The sequence below is a fragment of the Aquila chrysaetos genome, chromosome 3 (genome assembly GCF_900496995.4).
Source record: "Aquila chrysaetos chrysaetos chromosome 3, bAquChr1.4, whole genome shotgun sequence".
Classification (NCBI taxonomy): Eukaryota; Metazoa; Chordata; class Aves; order Accipitriformes; family Accipitridae; genus Aquila; species Aquila chrysaetos.
In genome coordinates this window covers 70,716,625-70,735,380 of record NC_044006.1, presented here as the reverse complement: position 1 = coordinate 70,735,380, position 18,756 = coordinate 70,716,625, and the positions used below count along the sequence as shown (strand labels likewise).

Below are 18,756 nucleotides of genomic sequence, written 5' to 3'. Positions count from 1 at the left end.
TCCCACTTTCTTTAGTTTGGCTCACTTGGCATGCTTTTATGATTCCTTGGCATATGAAAATAAATATATGTATAGATCTACCTCTAAGTCAGGAGGGACTAGAAATATGCATGTCTTGTTTCACAAAGCTTTGGGTTTATTTATTTTTTAAAGATATTACTTAGCAAGCCAATAAAATCTATATCGGCTTAACTAGCAACTAGAAATCAAATGCCCCTAAATTTAGGTACATACAGTGAATACATCAAGATGGATGTGAATATCCACTGGAATTTTCCAAAGCAGCGGCTTGTATTGATTATACTATCACTGATCTGATTTTGGTAATTCCAGTGTGTACTCCAGTACCCTGCATTGCTAAATACCTTTGCAAAGCTGACCTTAGTGCCTCTGACATAATTTGAAAGAGTGCGGTAAGGTTAAAAGGAAGCACATATGTTGATGACTAAATCAAGGCACATCCTAAGAGGTATTTGAAATTAAAATCTCTCTTTGGTTGGCTTGTTTGTTGATCCTAAATAACTGTACTCATAAACCTCTGTTAAATCGGTAAGGACATAATTTATTAATCTCCTCTCAGTATTCCGTGCTTGTCCTTGTGTCTCCCACCTCTTGAAAAATGAATACACTGTTGGGACAGCCATTTATAATCCTGTATATTTACTGTTACATAATGGCAGTTGACCGAAAGCACTAACAAACCTTTAAAATAGCTTCCGAGAGCCTCAGGCGTTTTAGACTATGTTACTAAGACAGGTGAATTGGACGAATGGGGTAATTTGTACTTAGAAAACTGTAAGTGAACTGGTAAGCTTTTTTTCTAATCAATTTATGAAGACAAATGGGCAGGAAAGAACATGCACCAGCACTAATAGTGAAGTAGCACAAACATCTACCAATTCTAATTAGTGCCAAATCCAAAGAGGAATTATTTACTTTTAGGTGATTTCAGGGCACTTCAGACAGCTAATCTAGAACTGTGTTCCATAAAGTCCCTGCTTACAGCCCACTTAACTCCAGATGACTGAAACTCAATAGATGTTTTCCTGTTCAGTCTGAAAACTTTCTGAAGTACCTATAGTGGCAGTTCTGCACATTCAAAACTGCCCCGAGAAGACATCTCAAGGCAGCTTCTCACCTGTCTGTAATCTTGATGGGAGACAGAAACTGGACTGAATTGTACCTACAGCCTTCAAGATTCCCTGATCCAGTATTTATTTCTAGAGAATAACCAACATGTTCTCCCACAGGGTGGGTTTTTTACAAACTTCCATCATTGCTCCTTTCTTTGTAAAAGGCTGCAAGAGAAGAGCATTTGACTATGCTGAATCTGTACCAAACTAGAGGAAGAAACGTATGTCTGGCAGGGCCAGAATGAGAACAAAGGAGTAGAAGGATATTTTGTTAGCTTAATGGTAGCTAGTCTTTTTGAGATGTCCATCTCTCTCTCTCTATGCTTTTTTCTCTGCATATTCATATTTCTCTCTAGGGTTTTCCTTCAGCTGTGGGGTTCCAAAACCTAAATTGTCATTACATCCCCTGGGTCTTTTATTAAATCTAGGTTTTAGTTCTCTTCCAAGCAACAAGAAAGCTGTCCATTTAGTGACAGCTAGTCTGAGGAGTCACAGATCTGTTTAAAGAAAATCTCTGTATTATAAAGAAGTCTTTAAATGAAAGTATTTTGTCTTGTCTGCTGTCTTTGAAATCTGTGGCATGCATTTGAAATGCTGACTGGTTAAATCCTTTCCGTTTCTGTAAGATTCTGCCTGCACAAGTTCTTTTCGGCAAGTGGAAATTCGGAATTTCTCCAAGGTATGATGCTTCTGTGTGCTACCAATTTTATAATGCTGAATTAGAGAGGAATTGCATCAGCTTCTGCCAACATGGACAATTAAGGGTGTGCAGATGTGGCTCAGGCACTTAAGATAGAGCAGGAACCTTGTGCATCTCTTTCACATACAGAGCTGAGCATAATCTCTTGCCTCAAGACAGAGTCCAGCTGAAGTAGCTGACTTAAGTGCCAGTGGATACATTTGCAAGATGGTTACTTTTTTGATAGACCTGCAACAGCCTACTTTCCCTTTCTGAAGAAAAATTTATTTCCTTTTCTTACTGAAAATCCCCTTGAGAGATCATATTAGTCAGGCAAACTGGTTGTTGTCATGGCATATTTGACTTGAGCATCAAATACTGGCAAGTTACAAAGCAGAGAAGAATATGCATAGTGGAGACCAGTTCAGCAATATTTACTGAGTCTTGCATGGCTGCCAACAGCTCTTGGCATCCAAAGAAAAATGTATTTATCTGTAACTTTAATGCTTAACTTCCTGGCTTCTCTTGAAGATGTGGAATTGGGATCTCGTCCTAACTTCTCTCAGATAAAGCTTCCAAAGACAGAATATTAAATAAGGCAAGAAAGACAGTCTTCAGTGCAAATTCTTATTTGCATGTATGGCAATACTAGGTACAGTGGTAGTCCAGGACCCCAATGTGGTGTACAGCTGTACAAGCACATGTGTATCTGTACCTTCTTTTACTTAGGCTTTGCAGTTACCTTTTCTAGCAGCAAACTTGCACAACCCTTGCTCCTGAGTGCGCTCTTCTATGTTTGTTTTTTTTCTGCCTTTCATCACCCCTGCACCAGTTGTGGAATCGTAAAAAATCATATGGGAAAGACCTTCATGGTCATGTGGTCTGTCCTTTAGCCAGTTGGCAGGATTATGCCGTACAGCACATTTTCTAGTGCCTCATATAGGCTATATATAAATGTCCTCAGCATTAGGACTTTCACCCATTTCCTTTGGAAACAGTCCTGCTCACACTACTGGGAAGTACTTGCTGATATTCAGCTATGTGTTCTTGATTTCATTTAATTAGGCCTAGGTGTGTATCAAGACTCTTGGTGGATAAAATCACCTGTCTACTGACCACTGAGTGAACATTTATCCACCAGGTGTTGGAAGTACCTTCTGGAGCTGCTGATCTCCCTGGCTTTGAAAATCCTCCCATTGTGTGGCTCCAATTAACCTTGTACCACTCCAGCCTGTCTCCTCACTCTCCAGGCATGTTGGTGCTTTCCATCTCTGCCAGTTTTGGTTCATTTCTTCTCTGCCTCTTTGACCTCACCTGCCTTCATCTCCTTTATCTCTTATCCCTCCTGGTACTTCACTGTGTCCCTGCCTCTTCTCTGTGCTTTTGTTGTTCTTTCTTCACTGCTCCCTCTGGGTCCATCTCTTCCCCTGAAGAGCCTTTTCTTCCAGCCTGCTTGCTTTTTCCCCCAAAATCTTGTATCCTGTAAAGCCATTTTTGCCTACTGTTCCCAGTACTTGAGTATCAGTGTTTTCTTTTCCCTATAAAAAGCCTTCATTCAGCCACTTGTGGAAGACTGAATTATTCTTGCAATGCTCAGAAAACTAATTTTTCCAATGCTTTTCTTAGTCCGGCCTGGAAAGCTAGCTTGCTTGTTTGTTTAGGAGTTTGGGGTTGTTTGGGGTTTTTTGAATCATTGTAAGGCCTGCAAGATTCTTTTTTTGAATAATCTGTGTGATGCCAGAGAGAAATATGCCTCTCTGTGGCCCAAGCTCACTCACTGTCCAATGCTGCATTTCTACAGAATTTGCTCTGAGATTCTACTAGCACAAATAATGACTTAAGAAAGTGAACAGTTCGGCATACTAGTTCCACAGTATATATAATACCCCTCAGTCTTCAGCAGCCCTGGTGTCACTTATTTTGACGCAATGGTATGCTCCCCCCAGCACACATGTTAGATCAAAATGAACGATCGAGTGTACCCTCAGGGACTGCTGAATTGGTGCATTTGACATAGGAAAGAGAATTTCTGTTCTGTTTTGGTTTGGTTGGGTTTTTAGATGAAACCAGACAGCAGGTGTATAGATATCATAAGCCTGGGGCCATTAGAGATTCACAAGTTGGACATTTTTATCTTGGCTAACAATAGTAATAGGAATTAAAATAGTGTATCTTTGGTTCTATAGTGCCTGGAGAGTTGCTATTATAAAAAATCAGAGGGATTAGATTAATAAATACAGTCATTTAAAGAGCAAATATTAATTTGAGGCTTTCTGGAGTGATATGAAAAGATAATCAGCAAATTCTAAAATTTCATCAAAAGTTCATTGGAAAAGGAAAATACAATATTTTAAATAATAAAGTGTAAAAAGTGTACTTGGACTATTGAAAAAATTATTTTTTGTTAAAAAAAATTCACTAATCAGCTGCTTATAACTATCACCACCTGAAAACTAGAAACATGTTTAGCTCTGTTTGCAACATACTCTATATTAATTAGATGACAAGTTCAAAGTTTAAGCAAACATAAATCGCTTAGTCAGAATAGAAGAATGGAACAAGAATAACAATGCTTGAATTCCCTGACAGGCAAAAGTAATATTGAAAAAAAAAAATCCAAGAGAAATATTGCTGGATTATTTCTTTGCCAGTGTTATTCTGAGAAGGCTTGTCCAAGAAGGTATCTTTTATGTACAGTTTTAAAGGCAGTAGGGCTTGGGTTTGACCTGCTTTTGATAGTGTTACATTAATAGTGCTGAAATGTGGGGATGCTGTTTGTTTATACAACGTGGAAAAACCAAGTGTCATTTTTATCTGTATGCTTTAAAAATGTCAGTAAAACATAATTACTTTGCTGCTGCAGGGAAAATATCTTAAGCTAACACACTTTATTTTGATGGAAATGTCACTAGTTAGGAATCAAACCTTGCAAAACTTTGGATACTGAATTAAATATACAACTAAGAGATGCTTGAGGACACTGTTTTGAAATGCCTTGATTTTTATCTTGGGATCTGTCTGCAGGATTAGGGAAAGGATCTTTCTTACATATGTGTGTTTAAAGACAAGAATCTTACGTTTGTACTTCTGAAATATTTTGCCTCTTTAAACATATTTCATAATGCAAGTTGCTTTCTTCTCCTCAAATCTTGCCATAGGCTGAAAAGGTCTTTTGCTGTAATGAAACCCCGGTTACTGATACGGTGTTTATTGCCATTTTGCTATCATGTCTCAATGATTCCCGTGTTTCTTTTTTTGGCTCCATCCTGTTTTCTGTGCCCTGTTGGTGTTCATGCTGTATGACAGTATCTGGTCATATAACTGGTACGTTGTAGAGGACTCTGGGCTCCAAGTCATGCACAGGTGAACAGCAAATTAACCATGGAATTGCAAGCAGAGAGTAGAGGACTTCCAGCCCTGAGCTGTGACTCAGGAGCACTGGGTTGTGTCCCTCCCTGAGAGGTGGACAGGACTACCATAATGCATGCTTGTAGGGGACAAGCTACATCCTGAGGTAACTTGTGCACAGGCAGGCTGAAGTGCTCTCCAGAGTCCCTAATGAAATGATCCGGGTCCCCTGTGACTCAGAAAAATCCTCCTGCTTTCAATAATGGCATCGACAGACTGATTCTGGTTAATCTTATTGCAGGGGGTTATTCAAGAGATTTCTGCCTCCAGCTGCCTGCCTAGCCCTTCTACACAAGGTCACTCTTGCTGTAGCAGGGCTACAGAAATGTGTCTTGCAGTTCCCAACTGGTGCAAACCATCTTCCTTCACCCACTGCGATACCCAGAGCATGACATCACTTTGCTTCTGCTGTCCCTAGTCTGTCATGGAGTAGAGCGCTGGAATCAGGAAGGCCTTTAAATAGCTGTAATTATTTATTTCAGGGCAAATGAATCACAGCCCAAAGCTGCATGATCAGGATTTTTTGGTGGATGAGGACCATTTGGCTGGTTGTTTTTCAATAAGCTTTTAAAGTATTTGACATTGCAATTTTATGTTCCCTTAATATAATTTTTCTATTAATTGTGTACACACATACATGCACAATATGTGCGTGCATGACTAGGCAGACTCGATTATGTGAAATCTTGGTTTTTAAGTATGAAAACCACAAACTGAATGTATTTGGAACTGAATTGGTCCTCAGTGGCTCTTTCAGTTTTGAACTGAGCTGTGAGGCAGAATGTTTACTTTCTTCTGTACTTTCTTTGAGACTTTTTAATTCAGACATTTAATCTTTGGTGGTTTTTTTCTGCCTGGTGGTTTCATCTTGCCTTTTTGTGGCTTTCTTTGATTATTCCTTTGTGTCCTAGTTTTCCTTAGAAGTTAAAAATGTATTCTTTCTTTTAATTTCATTCTCTTGTTCCTTTATTTTTTTCAGTGCTAGTTGTCACCACTTCCAAATAGTCATAAAGTCACTCTTAATGCAGTTCAAGATGGAATTTAGCTGATCTAACTGTCCAGATTTTTGATAGTGTGCAGTCAATTTGTGTCCAAAACATAACTTACGGAGGGGTCCAAGTAGCTTCTGGAAAGTTACCTCTGTTACGATGTGTGTCGCTATGACTTAGAAGCTAGACCTTTGCTTCAGAGCATTGTGTGCTCATCTCATTTTTTAATTAAATGTCAGGATCTCAGTTGTGAAGATCAAAATGATTCCTTCTTTCAAGTTCTGTCAGGAAGGAGGTAGAGCGTTTGTGTTTGTTTTCTCTCTTGATGAGATAAGGTTCCCTTTTCATCTAAATGTTAAGACTTTTCATCCCTGACTTTGAAGACACAAATAAAAAGCAGCGGATGAAGCTATTCAGATGTAAAGAGATTCTTGATCAGGCAGTTGCTGAAATCATAGAGGGGGGGATAGCTGCACTTTAGAATATCATATACATGATCTACTGAGGTGGGTTTTTTTTTAAGATGGATGAAATTACATGTATCAAAGATGGTATTTCCTTAACAGCTAAAACTTTAAGATCCGTGTTTAGAAACATCTCAGCCCATCAAATCCACTCACTAAAGTATAATCAAGTTTGTGAGCTCTTCACCAGCAAGTCTCTCAATGGGAATGGGCAAACTCTGGTTCATGCTTTGTGTGTTTCCCACAAGAGGACACCCGGTAATCCCAGTATCTCTGGCAAACTTAGAGGTCAAAGAGGAGGAGTATTTCGGGGAGGAGAGGAGGGGACAGCAACTCTGCCACTTTCTTTTAAACCTAAGCATCTGTTGCTATGGAAACCCCGGAGCTTGATGCCGGAGCAACAGGAATTGTCACCCTCTGTCCCGATGCAGCCGTGCTGGGAGCGGCTGGACGCCCGCTGCCAACTCCCCCGCTGCCTCCCTGAGCCCATGCCCATTTTCTCCTCCGGGAGCTTTAATTAGCGGCCGCGGTTCTCCGCTCCGAGTGAGCGCAGCCCCGCGCCCCCGCGCAAGGGCCGCTCAACACCGGCGCAAGGGCCGCGGAGGCGGCGGGCGGTCCCCGGGCGCCGTCCCGGACCGGGTCAGGATCCGGCCCCGGCCCCGACCCCGGCCTCGACCCCGGCTCCGGCCCAACCCGGCCCGGTCGCCCCCGGCGCCGGGACCGCGCTTGTTTATCCCCGGCCGGTGCTGCCGGGAGCCACTTTGGGCGGATTTCCACTGAGGGGCGCTGAAGCACGTTTTAATGCAGCAAAAATGAATTAATACAAAAATAGTAAGAGACACGATTTACCGGATTCTTTTAAAAAGCGACGACAACAACATCCAAAAACCCGCAACCCCCCCCCCCCCCATTCTCCCCTCCCTCCTCTCCCCTGCCGGGGGGAGGCGAGGGAAAGAGGAGGACGGAGTGGAAGGGACGGGGACCGGGTACTTGCCCGCTTTGCCGGGCAGAGCCGTGCCCGCGGCCGGCTGGAGCAGGGCAGGGCAGCGGAGAGGCTTCGCCCTCCCTCCCCTTGCCCCTTCCCCGGAGCCGAGCCGCTCCAGGCACCCCGGCCTCCCGGCGCCCCTCCGGCTGCCGGTCCCGCCTCCCTCCTCCCCGCCTCGCCTTTCCCCTCCCCACCTCTCTTTCTCTCTCACGGCTAGCGATCAGGTGTCTGTTGCTCTTTTTTTTTTTTTTTTTTTTTTAAGTTGTTTCCCCGGGAAAAAAAAAAAAAAATATTGGGAAGAAGAAAAAGAAGGTGCCGAAAAGGAGATGATTGTAGAAGAGCCCTCCCTCCCCAGAAGAGCAACGTGCTTTGAATGAGGCTTCCCAGCCTCTTCCACTCCGTCTCACACACTCTGTCACTCTGCCTCTCGCTTGTGCACACTGTTGGTATGCGACCTCGGAGGCGACTGCTCCGCCACCTCTGCCTGGGGAGCCGCTGACAGCCAGCGATTGAGCCAGCCCCCCTTCCTTTTTTTTTTTTTTTTTTCCCTGCTTTTGCAAACACACACGCACACCCCCAAAGCACATTTAATGCTGATCCACTCAGGCGCCATTATCGGGGGTACGTCTTCGTGGAGTGTTTTGGTTCTTTTTTTTTTTTTTCTTCTTTTTTTTTTTTTTTTTTCCTTCCCGACACTGGATGGTGCAGCATTCCCGGGGCCTGTGGTGTTACGGCTCGATTGCGTTTTATTATTTATTTATCTTCTCTCCTCTCCCCCCCCATCACTCCCCTCTTCTCCGCTTTCTCGACACCCCCCCCCCCCCCCCCCCCCCCCGCTTCTCTCCGGGTGCCGGTGCAGAGGACCAGGGAGCAGGATCCCTCACTCTCCCTTCCACTGATGTGGGACTGAGCCTCGCCCGAGTGTAGCATGCTGTAGCCAAAAAAGAGGAGAGGAGGGGGAGAAAACAAAAAAGAGAGAGGGAGAAGCGTCTCTCTTTCCCTCCCTCCTCCTCGTTTCCCGCGGATTGACTTCATGGCTTCACTGTACCAGCGGTTCAGCGGGAAGATCAACACCTCCCGCTCTTTCCCCGTTCCCCCCGAAGCGAGTCACCTCCTGGGCGCCCAGAGCAGCGACGAGGACGGAGCTGCCGGCAAGACCTCGCGTCCATTGCAACAGGAAAGCAGCCGGCCCCGCTTCCAGTACCAGCCGCGAAGTGACTGCGAGGAGGAGGATGTAAGCGCCGGTGTCGTTCGCGTTGGGTTGGGTTGGGTTTTGGGTGTCCCCCCCACCTCCTCCGCCTCCCCCCCCCCCCCCCCCCCAGTCCTGCCGTATGCTTGTGTGCTCCTTTAGGCTGGCGGCTGTTTCTTGCGGTTTGTCCGCTCTTCCAAGCGGGTCTTTGCGCTCCTCTTCGTCCCCCGAAGTGCCGGGGATAGGACGGGACGGAGCCCGCACGGAGCCGAGCCGAGCCGAGCCGGGCTCGCCCGCCCCTGCGCTGCCTCCGCACCTCTCCCCGTTACCTGGCTCCTTGCGCGGCTCTCCGCTGCCGCGGAGCAGGGCTGGGGGGCGTGGGGTCAGCACCTGCCTCCCATCTCCCTCCAAGCGAGGCCACAAGGCTTCCCTCCGTGCCCCCCCCTTTTTTTTTTAGTTGTCATTCCATGTTTTACCCTTTAATACTCCCCCGGGGCAGAAGTCTTCACCTCGTCCCTCCCTCCTTGCTTTCCCGTCAGCCTCCCCCCAACCTGGCAGCGGGGAAACTTTTTAACCCCTGAGCAGCCGTTTCTAGGTCTCTTGCTCTCTTTTCCCTCCACGCCGCCCCCGGGCGAGCCCCCGCGGGGAAGGCGCAAACTTCGGCCGCGCACCTTCCGCTCCCGCGCTGCCTCCGAGAGTAGCGACTTCAAAGGGTGCATCTGCATATTGCCTTAGTAACCAGTGACTCATCCAGGCCGCCGGCTCGCTGCTGTGCCTGATGGAGTTAAACTAGCTTGGGTCGATCGCTCCTAGTTCTTTCGGGGGGGGGGGGGGGGGGGCAAGAAGGGATTTGGAAAGCGGGGAGACGAAGAAGGGCCGGCGATAGATCAAACCGGGTGGCTCCCCATCGCTGGGTGGTGTTAGGTTTGCAGAGGGATTTCAGTGTGTTTTGCCTCTGCGGAAGCAGACACAAGGGAAAGCAAATGGCTGCAGTTGGGAATATTGTTTGTGTCTGTTAGAAATACTTCTTGCCCGGGTGGGACGCGTTAGCTTTGCGGCAGGGCTCGGCTGTGGCTCTGGGAGCTTTCCCAGGGAACGCACGGCTTCAAGCCGAGACAGCAGGTCTGCCTCACTCGGAGGCGAGAGTTGTGTTCGAAGGGAAACTTCCTCGGGTCGTTTTTTAATTCCCTGTCCCTTTTCCCGTCCGTTCGTGAAGACCTTCGCGGTCCGTACAGCAAGTGCGCTTTTGCCAGCGACAAGGCAAGTCGACCTCATCCTCCCCGAGGTGACTGCCACGCTGATAGCCCCCAGGGACCAGCGGTGCCAGGACCCTGAACTAACCCTTCTGTGACCCGCTCACCGGCAACGATCTTGGCGCTCCTGCTCCTTGGCCCCGGCCAACTGCGGGAGGGGACCCGTCCCCATGCCCGGGCGTCCGCACCCACCAGTGACCCTTCCCCCGAGTGGATGGGGGGACACGGGGCCCTTCCCGGCGACGTGCTGGGCTCTAGGTGTCGCTGCGAGCCAGCGGAGTGCCGCCGCCGGGGCTGGACTCGGGACACATTTTCCTCGTTATTTGACTGTTTTAATTTCGCTTTCCTGGATTGGGAGACGGCAGATGTCTGGAGCCGCTTCTCTGATCACCAGAAGCGCTGAGCCCGGAAGCAAAGGACGCAGTTTAGCATTGCGAGTGATTTGTGCTGACAGGCTCCAAAAGAATATTAATAAGAATAATATTAAACTACTAAAAGGAGAGGGATTTTTTTTCTTTTTTTTTTTTTTTCTCCCCTCAGGGTTTGTGTGTGGGTGGAGAGCATTGGTGGTGGTGCCATCTGTAGAGGGAAAAGTGCTTGCCTAGGTGTCTCCCGCAATGAAGTGCAAAAAGTGTGGCAAGCAACATGGATTTGGGGTGACTTCTAAACGCACGTGGGCACTTCATGTGAATTTATTTGTAAAGGCTGCAACGTGTCTGAGAAAGTGCGGTGGACCGGGTCGGGCAGTTCAAAGGTGCTCCCCTCCAACAGAGACTGCGCAGCCTGCCCTGGGGGTCTCCGGTGGAGGGTCGTTCGGGTCGGAAGGACGAAGTCGTGAAGAAGCCAGTGGAAATGGCCTGTGAAGCGTGTGTAGCAGGAAGAAGGGGTCCTGCCCGCGGGGGGAGCGGAGGCGGAGGGCAGGCACGGGCAAGAAGTCGGGGGCGGAACCGGCGGAGCTGTCCGCGGTGCTGAACCCCGCCCGGAGCGGGGACCGGCGGAGCGAACGCCGCCTGTCCCGGGGCAGGAGGAGCTGTCCGCGGTGCTGAACCTGCCCGGGACCGGCGCCGAGGCGAGATCGCGGCGGAGAGAGGGGGTTTCCCTCCTGGCCCGGCGGCGGCAGCCGGCGGGCTCGCTCAGGACGAGGGAATGCAGCCCCGGGCATGAAATATACGAGGCAAAGGGAAAAGCGAGGCAGGCAGCAGGCAAGGACTCAGGGAGAAGTGCAAGGAGGGCGGTCTGTTTGTGCAGGGTGCCAAGAGCATGTGCTTTTGCTTATTTGGGGGAAGGGCTTAACGAGACAGCGTTGGAAACCCCTTTCTAAGGTGATTAGACTTCTGTTTTACGCAAATACTATAGTAGGGAATTCATATTGTCTTTCATCCTTCAACATCAATGTAGTAGGAAAAGCTAGAACTTTAAACATACAGTAACAAAGTTTTGTTGCCTGGCCACACTTGGAAATACCAAAACAAACCTGAGAATGAGACTGTTCTGTTCCGAACTTTGTCATGTGATTACTAATTGGGAGAGAACTGAGGTTTTTTTACAGGTTACTGATGATGACTTTCCCTATTGAAATATGTGTGCTGCATTCAGTACTATATTTTTAAGCACCAGTACAGACCTCAGTGCAGTGCAAAACAAAGGGAAAGACAGGATCTTGCCTTTGAAGGTCACAGTATTGTTAGTAAGCATTTTGTCCACTGGAAGTACTACTGGTGGAAAAATACTAGATGAAACCTATATGAAGCTAAAGAGGAAGCAGTAACTTTGTAACAAACAAAACTTAAACCAAATCCAATGGTGATTTAGTATGACAACTGCTCACTTCACTTCACAGCCACCATTGAGACAGACTTGAGAACATTGTTTTTGTAACATGAAAGTATAGCAAAGCAGAAATCACAACATTCTTTAGCATTTTAACAAGTTTTTACTTTGCTTCAAATCATGGTAGGTATATGAGAAAATATATATAGTAGACCTAACTTGTGAACAAACCCAGGGTTAAATATTGCAAATTTTTCATGTTAATTATTAGCCTGATGAGACGATCATGTTATTTATGGGAGGAGTAATGAGGAAACTAGGTCCTGTATAAATGACCCCAGAAAACCACTTCCCAATTGGTTTTGTGGCAATATTGATAGTGAAGTTAATTATTGCAACAGCTGTAAACAAAATTCTGATGACATTTTTGCTTTGTTATAGGATTACATTTTCACTACATTCATTTAGGTATGAGGAAATATCTGTGAAGACTCTTAGTAGAATTTTGGTAACATAATTCTCCTTTTTAGATTGATGAGGTTAACGCTTTCCATGTTGTACTGTGGAAGGGATTTTCTCCTAGATGTTGACTTGAGAATTTTTTCCCATAAAACAGAGCTTCTTCATCTTTTCCAAGCTTTTTCTTCTTTGGCATCACAGTGATTAATGAGTTTAATTTTTGCAGGCAACTGCCGGGAGGTGCTGAGTAAGATGTATCATGCTGATTGTGTATAACCCTGCTCCTTTTAATTACTGGGATGATAACAATGCATTAATCAGGTGCATAAGAAATTCAGCACTTTTCTGTAACTCAGAATATTGATCTATTTTATAAGGCACTGACTATAAAATGATGATCACAGAAGTCCATTTTAAATTAAATTTTGTATGATAAGTTATGTGTTAAAAATATTGAACGCTCCACTGAAACATCATAAAACTTTTCTATATAAAGAGCCATATGCTGCATTCTTACAGGTTCATTACTTAGCCAAAACTATTGGCTTTAATAGGAGACTTAACCATATAAAAATGGCCAGACCCAACGTACAGAAGCTTTTATTAGTGTGAATATTTGTTCCATGACTGAATTCTGAATGTTTCTTTCTTTCCTGCATTTGCTTAAAGCTACATTTGGCCATATATTATACTTTACTAGTTTTGCAATTGATTATTCAGACTGATTTACATTTTGAGAAGTTTTTGATTCAGATACAAATACTGAAAATTTTGAAATGCTTCAGTAAAACTGTGTTTCCTGCTTGAATAAATCAAGGATTAAGTAAATCAAGTATCATTTGTTAATAGAGTGAGTCTGAGAGAGCGAGAATCAAAGCCATTAGTGTAAAAAAAGTGTAATTTGGTATGTCAGACTTGCTGTTGCATGTAATTGAAAGTGTTAATTTTCAGTTCATTATTTGTCTAATGGAAAGAGGTATTGCTTCCTAGAAATGTATGTCAAGGACAGTGTTTCAGAAAGGTTGAGGTGTGAGCTGCAGACAACAGGCATTTCAGAAGTGGTGTGGTCTTTTCCTGAAGAGATGAGTGAGTTGATTGTATAGAAGGGTTTGTAGGATTGCAGGAATCATAACAGTACTGTAAGATATAGTAATTTGAATTGTAACCAGAAGTCTATCTTCAGATCTGAACTGTTGTGCCTATTGACAGAAACTACTGTTTTAAGTCTGTAAGAATAATTTCTTCTGCCTTTTCTTGGTGAGTTCTTGGATGCTGAACTCAGTTATCCTACAGCCATTAAGATGTAGAGAGCTGGGACTAGTTCTTTCAGTGGAAATAGTTAGGCCCTACTGACATTCTGTAAGCTCACCTTTTGAAATTAATAAAAATTACAGCTTACTTCGTTCAAAAGGAATAATTATATACCTTATAAAAATCATGGTTTGTATTTGCATGGAAGCCCATCATATATTTTGTGATTACTGAATAATGGATGCTCTGATCTGGAGGTGATACGGGGTTTTTATACTTTGCTTTATAGCTATATTTAGAATTAAACCACCTTATGATATTTGCTGCCAGTTTAAAATCAGCCTCTGTTTCTGCAGTCTTTACTAGCCATGATGATGATGCATGCACTAAAATAAAATCTGCCAGAGAGAATGTATTTTTAAGTATTCAGGAATAACTGTGTGAAGAGGCTGAATCATCTCTCTAATAGTAGTGAACTGTGCAATAAGTTGGGATACCTCAAGTAGAGTACTCAGCTCACACTATGTCTCTTGAGCTAGTAGCTAGTAGCTCAAGTGCAGAAAGAAGACACTGAGCCCAAGGTCAGAGCAGCTTGTGTTGGTTTCCAAGGTGCTTTCAAAGACATAGGGAGTGGGAAAAAAAAATCTATGAGTATGTGCTGCTCTCCATTCCTCTGTATATTTTTGTTTCAGAAAAAGGCCAGAAAGAAGACAGTCCTTAGGATGTCCATCACAGCTTTGAAAATGCTCTTTGGGAGTCAGAAGATTTTGTCCCTTGAAATAAAAACCTTTACATTAATTTGGGATAATATATTTATGCTTGTGATGGTCCAGCAAAATATCTCATCAAAGTTCATTAATTGCAAGTTGATTTTACTGGGATTTTTGCCTGATGTGCTGGATGATTCCCAGTACGTTGCCGTGATGTACGTGCATTTTCATCCCGTGACCAAGGGGTGGCAGCGTGTCTTGATGACACTGTTCCTATAGAGCGCTTGGCATTTCATCGCATTTATAGTAAAGCACCAACCAACCGTTTAATTACATACTTACACCTACACGTGAGGGTTATATTCAATTCCTTATTGTTTTCTCTAGGTTTGATTGACTTGATGACAGTCTTGTAACTCTCTTTTTCACTACCAGGGAGAAATATTTGTTTTTAAAGCTCATACAAAAACGGTTCAACAACAGTTTTAAATGGTCCCATATTCAAGCGTGGAGGAAGGAAGGGAGAAACAAATCTTTCTTCTAAAGGAATGTTTTTCTCTTTTCTCCAAAGGGAGACAAAACCCCAGTCTTTTCCCAAAAGCCTCTTGCACACATATTGGGTTGTGGTACAGTGTAGATATTTCAAAAGTACTCACAGATAATTTAGATTTGTAAATTCAGGGTTTTTTAAAAAGAGATATGTGGTCAAATCCAAAAACATGTATTGGAATCTATTTCCTAGTTAGGTGCATAAATACTCATTTTGGATCAGGTTCTTACTCACTTATGCACCTTTGAAAATGTTACCTGTATTCATTAAATTGCAAGTGTTTGGTAATGATGAGATTCAGTGTGGGTGAGTTAACTGAGTTAAAACATATTTTAGGTCTGTGCATGAGTCTATATGAAGAGACCTGGTGTGCCATAGTCTTTACTGCCAATATGTAACTAAAAATGAGAGTAAGACATGGGCATTGGGCACATGTATGTTTTGCAGCACAGAGCAGTGTAGAAGGGAACAGAGGAAGAGTGTAGTGGTACAATCCAGTAAGGTGTTTTGCAGGGTGAATGTGCTATGGTTTTTTTGTAGTGGAAACACAAGTCCTTCACAACTTTTCCACCTGTAGTGTTTGGAAACCTTTATTTCACACGTTCAACCAGAGTTTTAGTTACTTCTCAGCTTTTAAGCACTTTAATTTAGAGATCTTTCATACTTCGTTTTGTTAAAATAGCACTGGAAAGTCTTCCCAAAGATTACAGCAAAGATTAACGCAGTTTTTAAGCCTCAGGTAACTTGTAATGTGGACCCAGGGAGAGAGGAAGAGAGGGGTCTGATATTCATCCACATTGCAAGCAGTAAGTTTAAGCAAAGCTAATGGAGTGTGTGAGGTAATGTGAAAAAGGTCGAGATTGTGAATCTCTGCTGATGAAATCTTACAGATTTCCATTTAGCATATTTTTTAATTGCTTATCACTTACGTAGTGTAAATTATTTTCCTCTAAACGAGGTGCTTGTTAGTACAGCTCTGCTATTACATAGATTATTCCACAAGTTGCTGTCTCTGTGCCTTTTACAATTGCATTTAACATTATTATCTTCACTTTGCAGGTGGAAAATCGGAGGTTGAGTTGACACATTGTCTCATAGACAGTGCATCTCAGCTTTACGGCAGTGACGGTTTGCTGTGGTTCAGCCCTGTAAGCTATTGCAATTTCTGGTTCTGGGCCGCAGGGGCTTTAAGACTAAAAATTATTCCAGATATCACCAAGGATATTCTTACAGGTGTAAAACTAATTGTGAAGTCTGGCATATTTAAGTCTTTCCTGTATCTAGCACTCATTAGTGACAGTTTTCATGTGACATTTCAAACGTCTGATGTTTTCCTCTAGCTGTTCAAGGGTTTGGAGCTTGCTTTGAGAGAAGGGAGATTTAAAGCACCCAAAAGGAAGGACAGAAGTATCTTAATACTTCCATTATATAATATTTTGAGGTGGTGGTGGTGCTTTCTTTTTTTTCTTTTTCTTTTCTGTATTTGTCAATAGCATCTGCTCCAGCATTTCAAGTAGATTTCACTCTAGGCAGACCTCAAAAGCAAATGCAAATTTCTCCCCAGGCTTGCTATCTTGGACGTACAGAGCTACATGAAATGGAAAAGCAGCAGTGGGAACTGCCTGGTAACCTCAGCTCTAGTTATACCACAGTCATTAATTTTAAAGTGTTTATGACAAAAGTATGAACATGTTCCTTATTTTCCATTAAAATGAGTTCCAACTCTCTATAAAAGAAAGTAGCTGTGGTATTTTGGTCAGAGGAGAAATGAAACCCATGGAGACTGAGCAATTACAGATGTTACCGCAGTTTCCAAGCCATAGATCTGAAGATGCTTGGTGAGCAGAGCCAGCAGCAGGTTTACACAGGATCTCTGTGCTTGCTGCTTTCCTCCCATTCTGGCAGAGGCAGAGGGAGAATAATGTCAAGCATCTGGGCAGCAGCAGGGGGCTTTTTACTGCCTGTTGTCCCTTCTCAAGGGTATAAGCAGTGTATTGCAGAGCCCAGTCATGTAGAGTTTGTGTCCGTGAAGATGAACTCAGGTGTCCTGCCATGCCTCTTGCTAAGGTGGACTAAAAAAGACTTGTATTTATAAGGCCAGCCTTTGGCTGGCAGTAGAAAAACAGACATTTATGCTTGTGCCAGGGTCATAGAAAAGCAATCTGTTGGCAGCTGCTGCTGCTGCCAGCAGGTAGGGTGGTATGGGAGGTGGCTTTGGGGTGGATGGCTCTTCCCATTTGCTCCCAAGACCTCCCAGTACCTTAAGAGCAATAGAGGCTGCAAGCACAGCTCAGCTCTTCCTGTCTCTATTTCCCCATCCCTACCTCATGGGAGAATAACTCAGTTTTGTTTGTGCTGCCGGGAAGCCATGAGTCAGTTCTTCCTCCCTATCTAACAGGTGGCTGCTGGCAACCTTATCTATCTCTGCCCTGGCGCCTAAAGATGGATCTCCCAGCAAAAACCTCAGATGGCTCCTCTCCAGCCGCTTCACAGTGACATGCCCTCTGGCATTGCAAAATACAAGTTTCAGCTGCTGCCTGTCTCCTCTGCTCTCCTCTCAGGACAGGCAGGTCAGGTTATCTCGCATTGCAGAGGAACACAAGGAGCCTTGAACAGAGAGAAAAGAGGATGTTGGGATCTACTTTAAATAGTGCTTGACCTCTTGCATAAGAGACTGATTGTCCCAAGATAAGTTTATTGCATACACAGTTCTGAGATTTGCACAGATTGCTCATGGGATTATGTTTCATGTGACTGTAGAATCCTATCTTTATTTGTTTGTCATTTATTGCTAAATCCCTCCTCGTGTTTCTGGGTAATCTATATTAAATATGGTTTGTCTTTGGTTTTGTTTTTCCTATTTCCCTTAGGTGCCAGAAAAGAAAGGTAATATTTAAAAGACCAGACATCTATTACATTGTTGATAGGAAAGCTGTAGAAATCAACGATGTTGCCATAGAGACATAAACGGTTTACAGTGAACCAAAGATTTCCACTTTTACTAGTCTTCCTGCTAGGCATACTGAATGTAAGCACTTTATTGATACAGTTCCTCTGTCTGTTCTCTATTAACTTTTTTTAATTTATTTTTTATTTTTTATTTTTAATTTGGGTGTTTGTAATCACAGATACAAGAGGAGGCACCTGGAGAAAACACTAAAGGTATTATAGTGCTTCACAGTGGTGTCTCTGATAAAGTGGGTGCTGTTGAAGCAGCTTCTTCATGCTATTGTGAGCTGCAGCACAAACAACACTTGTCAAAACACATACAGTGGTTCACTGCAAACAAAGATAATTAATAAAGACTGACATAGCCAAGGTTTAGGGTCACAGTAACCTGATCTATTGTACTTGCCCTGTTTATACTCTCTGTGTTTGAGTTCGGTGTGCTTGGAAGAGGCTTATTCAAGGAGTGGGTAATTCTCACTGATTTCTGGGCACATTTCTATACCTTCTGTTTGAGGTGGCATGGATCTGTGGTAGAGCACTGGAATGACCATTAGGGAAGTCTTGTCATTCCTGGGTCTGCCACTGACCTTGCTGCATGACCTTCAGCTATTTATTGATCCCTGTGGGGAAGGACCTGCATCTGTTGGATGCCATAAAGGAATCAAGGCCATGACTTCATTTGTGGCTTTGCTGTGGTGGTGCAGAATTAAATCATTTCTGCTTGTGGCCTGAAGCTTTGGGCTAAAAAGAACCCAGAGAAACATGAGATTATTAATAATTAGCAGTGTGGTCATTAATTCTGACAGTGGCAACATTTGGGGGAGCATTGCTAATAACCAAAACAGGCCTGATTGTGCTTGTTTATGGTGGGCTAAAGGTCTCTCTCATTACAATGTTTCACGGGCAGTGCCAGGAGCTGATAATCACTATAATGCACATTTTACTTTTAGCTAAGAAAAGCTAATAA

General features: G+C 43.9%; 1 protein-coding gene across 4 annotated transcripts in view; it reads left to right on the top strand.

The window, feature by feature from the left end:
- The window catches only part of DPP6 (dipeptidyl peptidase like 6), a 575,985-nt gene that overhangs the window by 144,898 nt on the left and 412,331 nt on the right, over positions 1–18,756 (top strand). Inside the window, exon 1 of one of the 4 annotated variants that reach the window (XM_030009644.2) lies at positions 7,973–8,892. The exons of the other annotated variants lie outside the window; for them this stretch is intronic. Coding sequence (XP_029865504.1) covers positions 8,692–8,892 — 201 coding nt within the window. The 5' untranslated portion in view covers positions 7,973–8,691. Of the gene's footprint in view, positions 1–7,972; positions 8,893–18,756 lie in introns of those variants that run through there. 4 annotated transcript variants of the gene reach the window in all.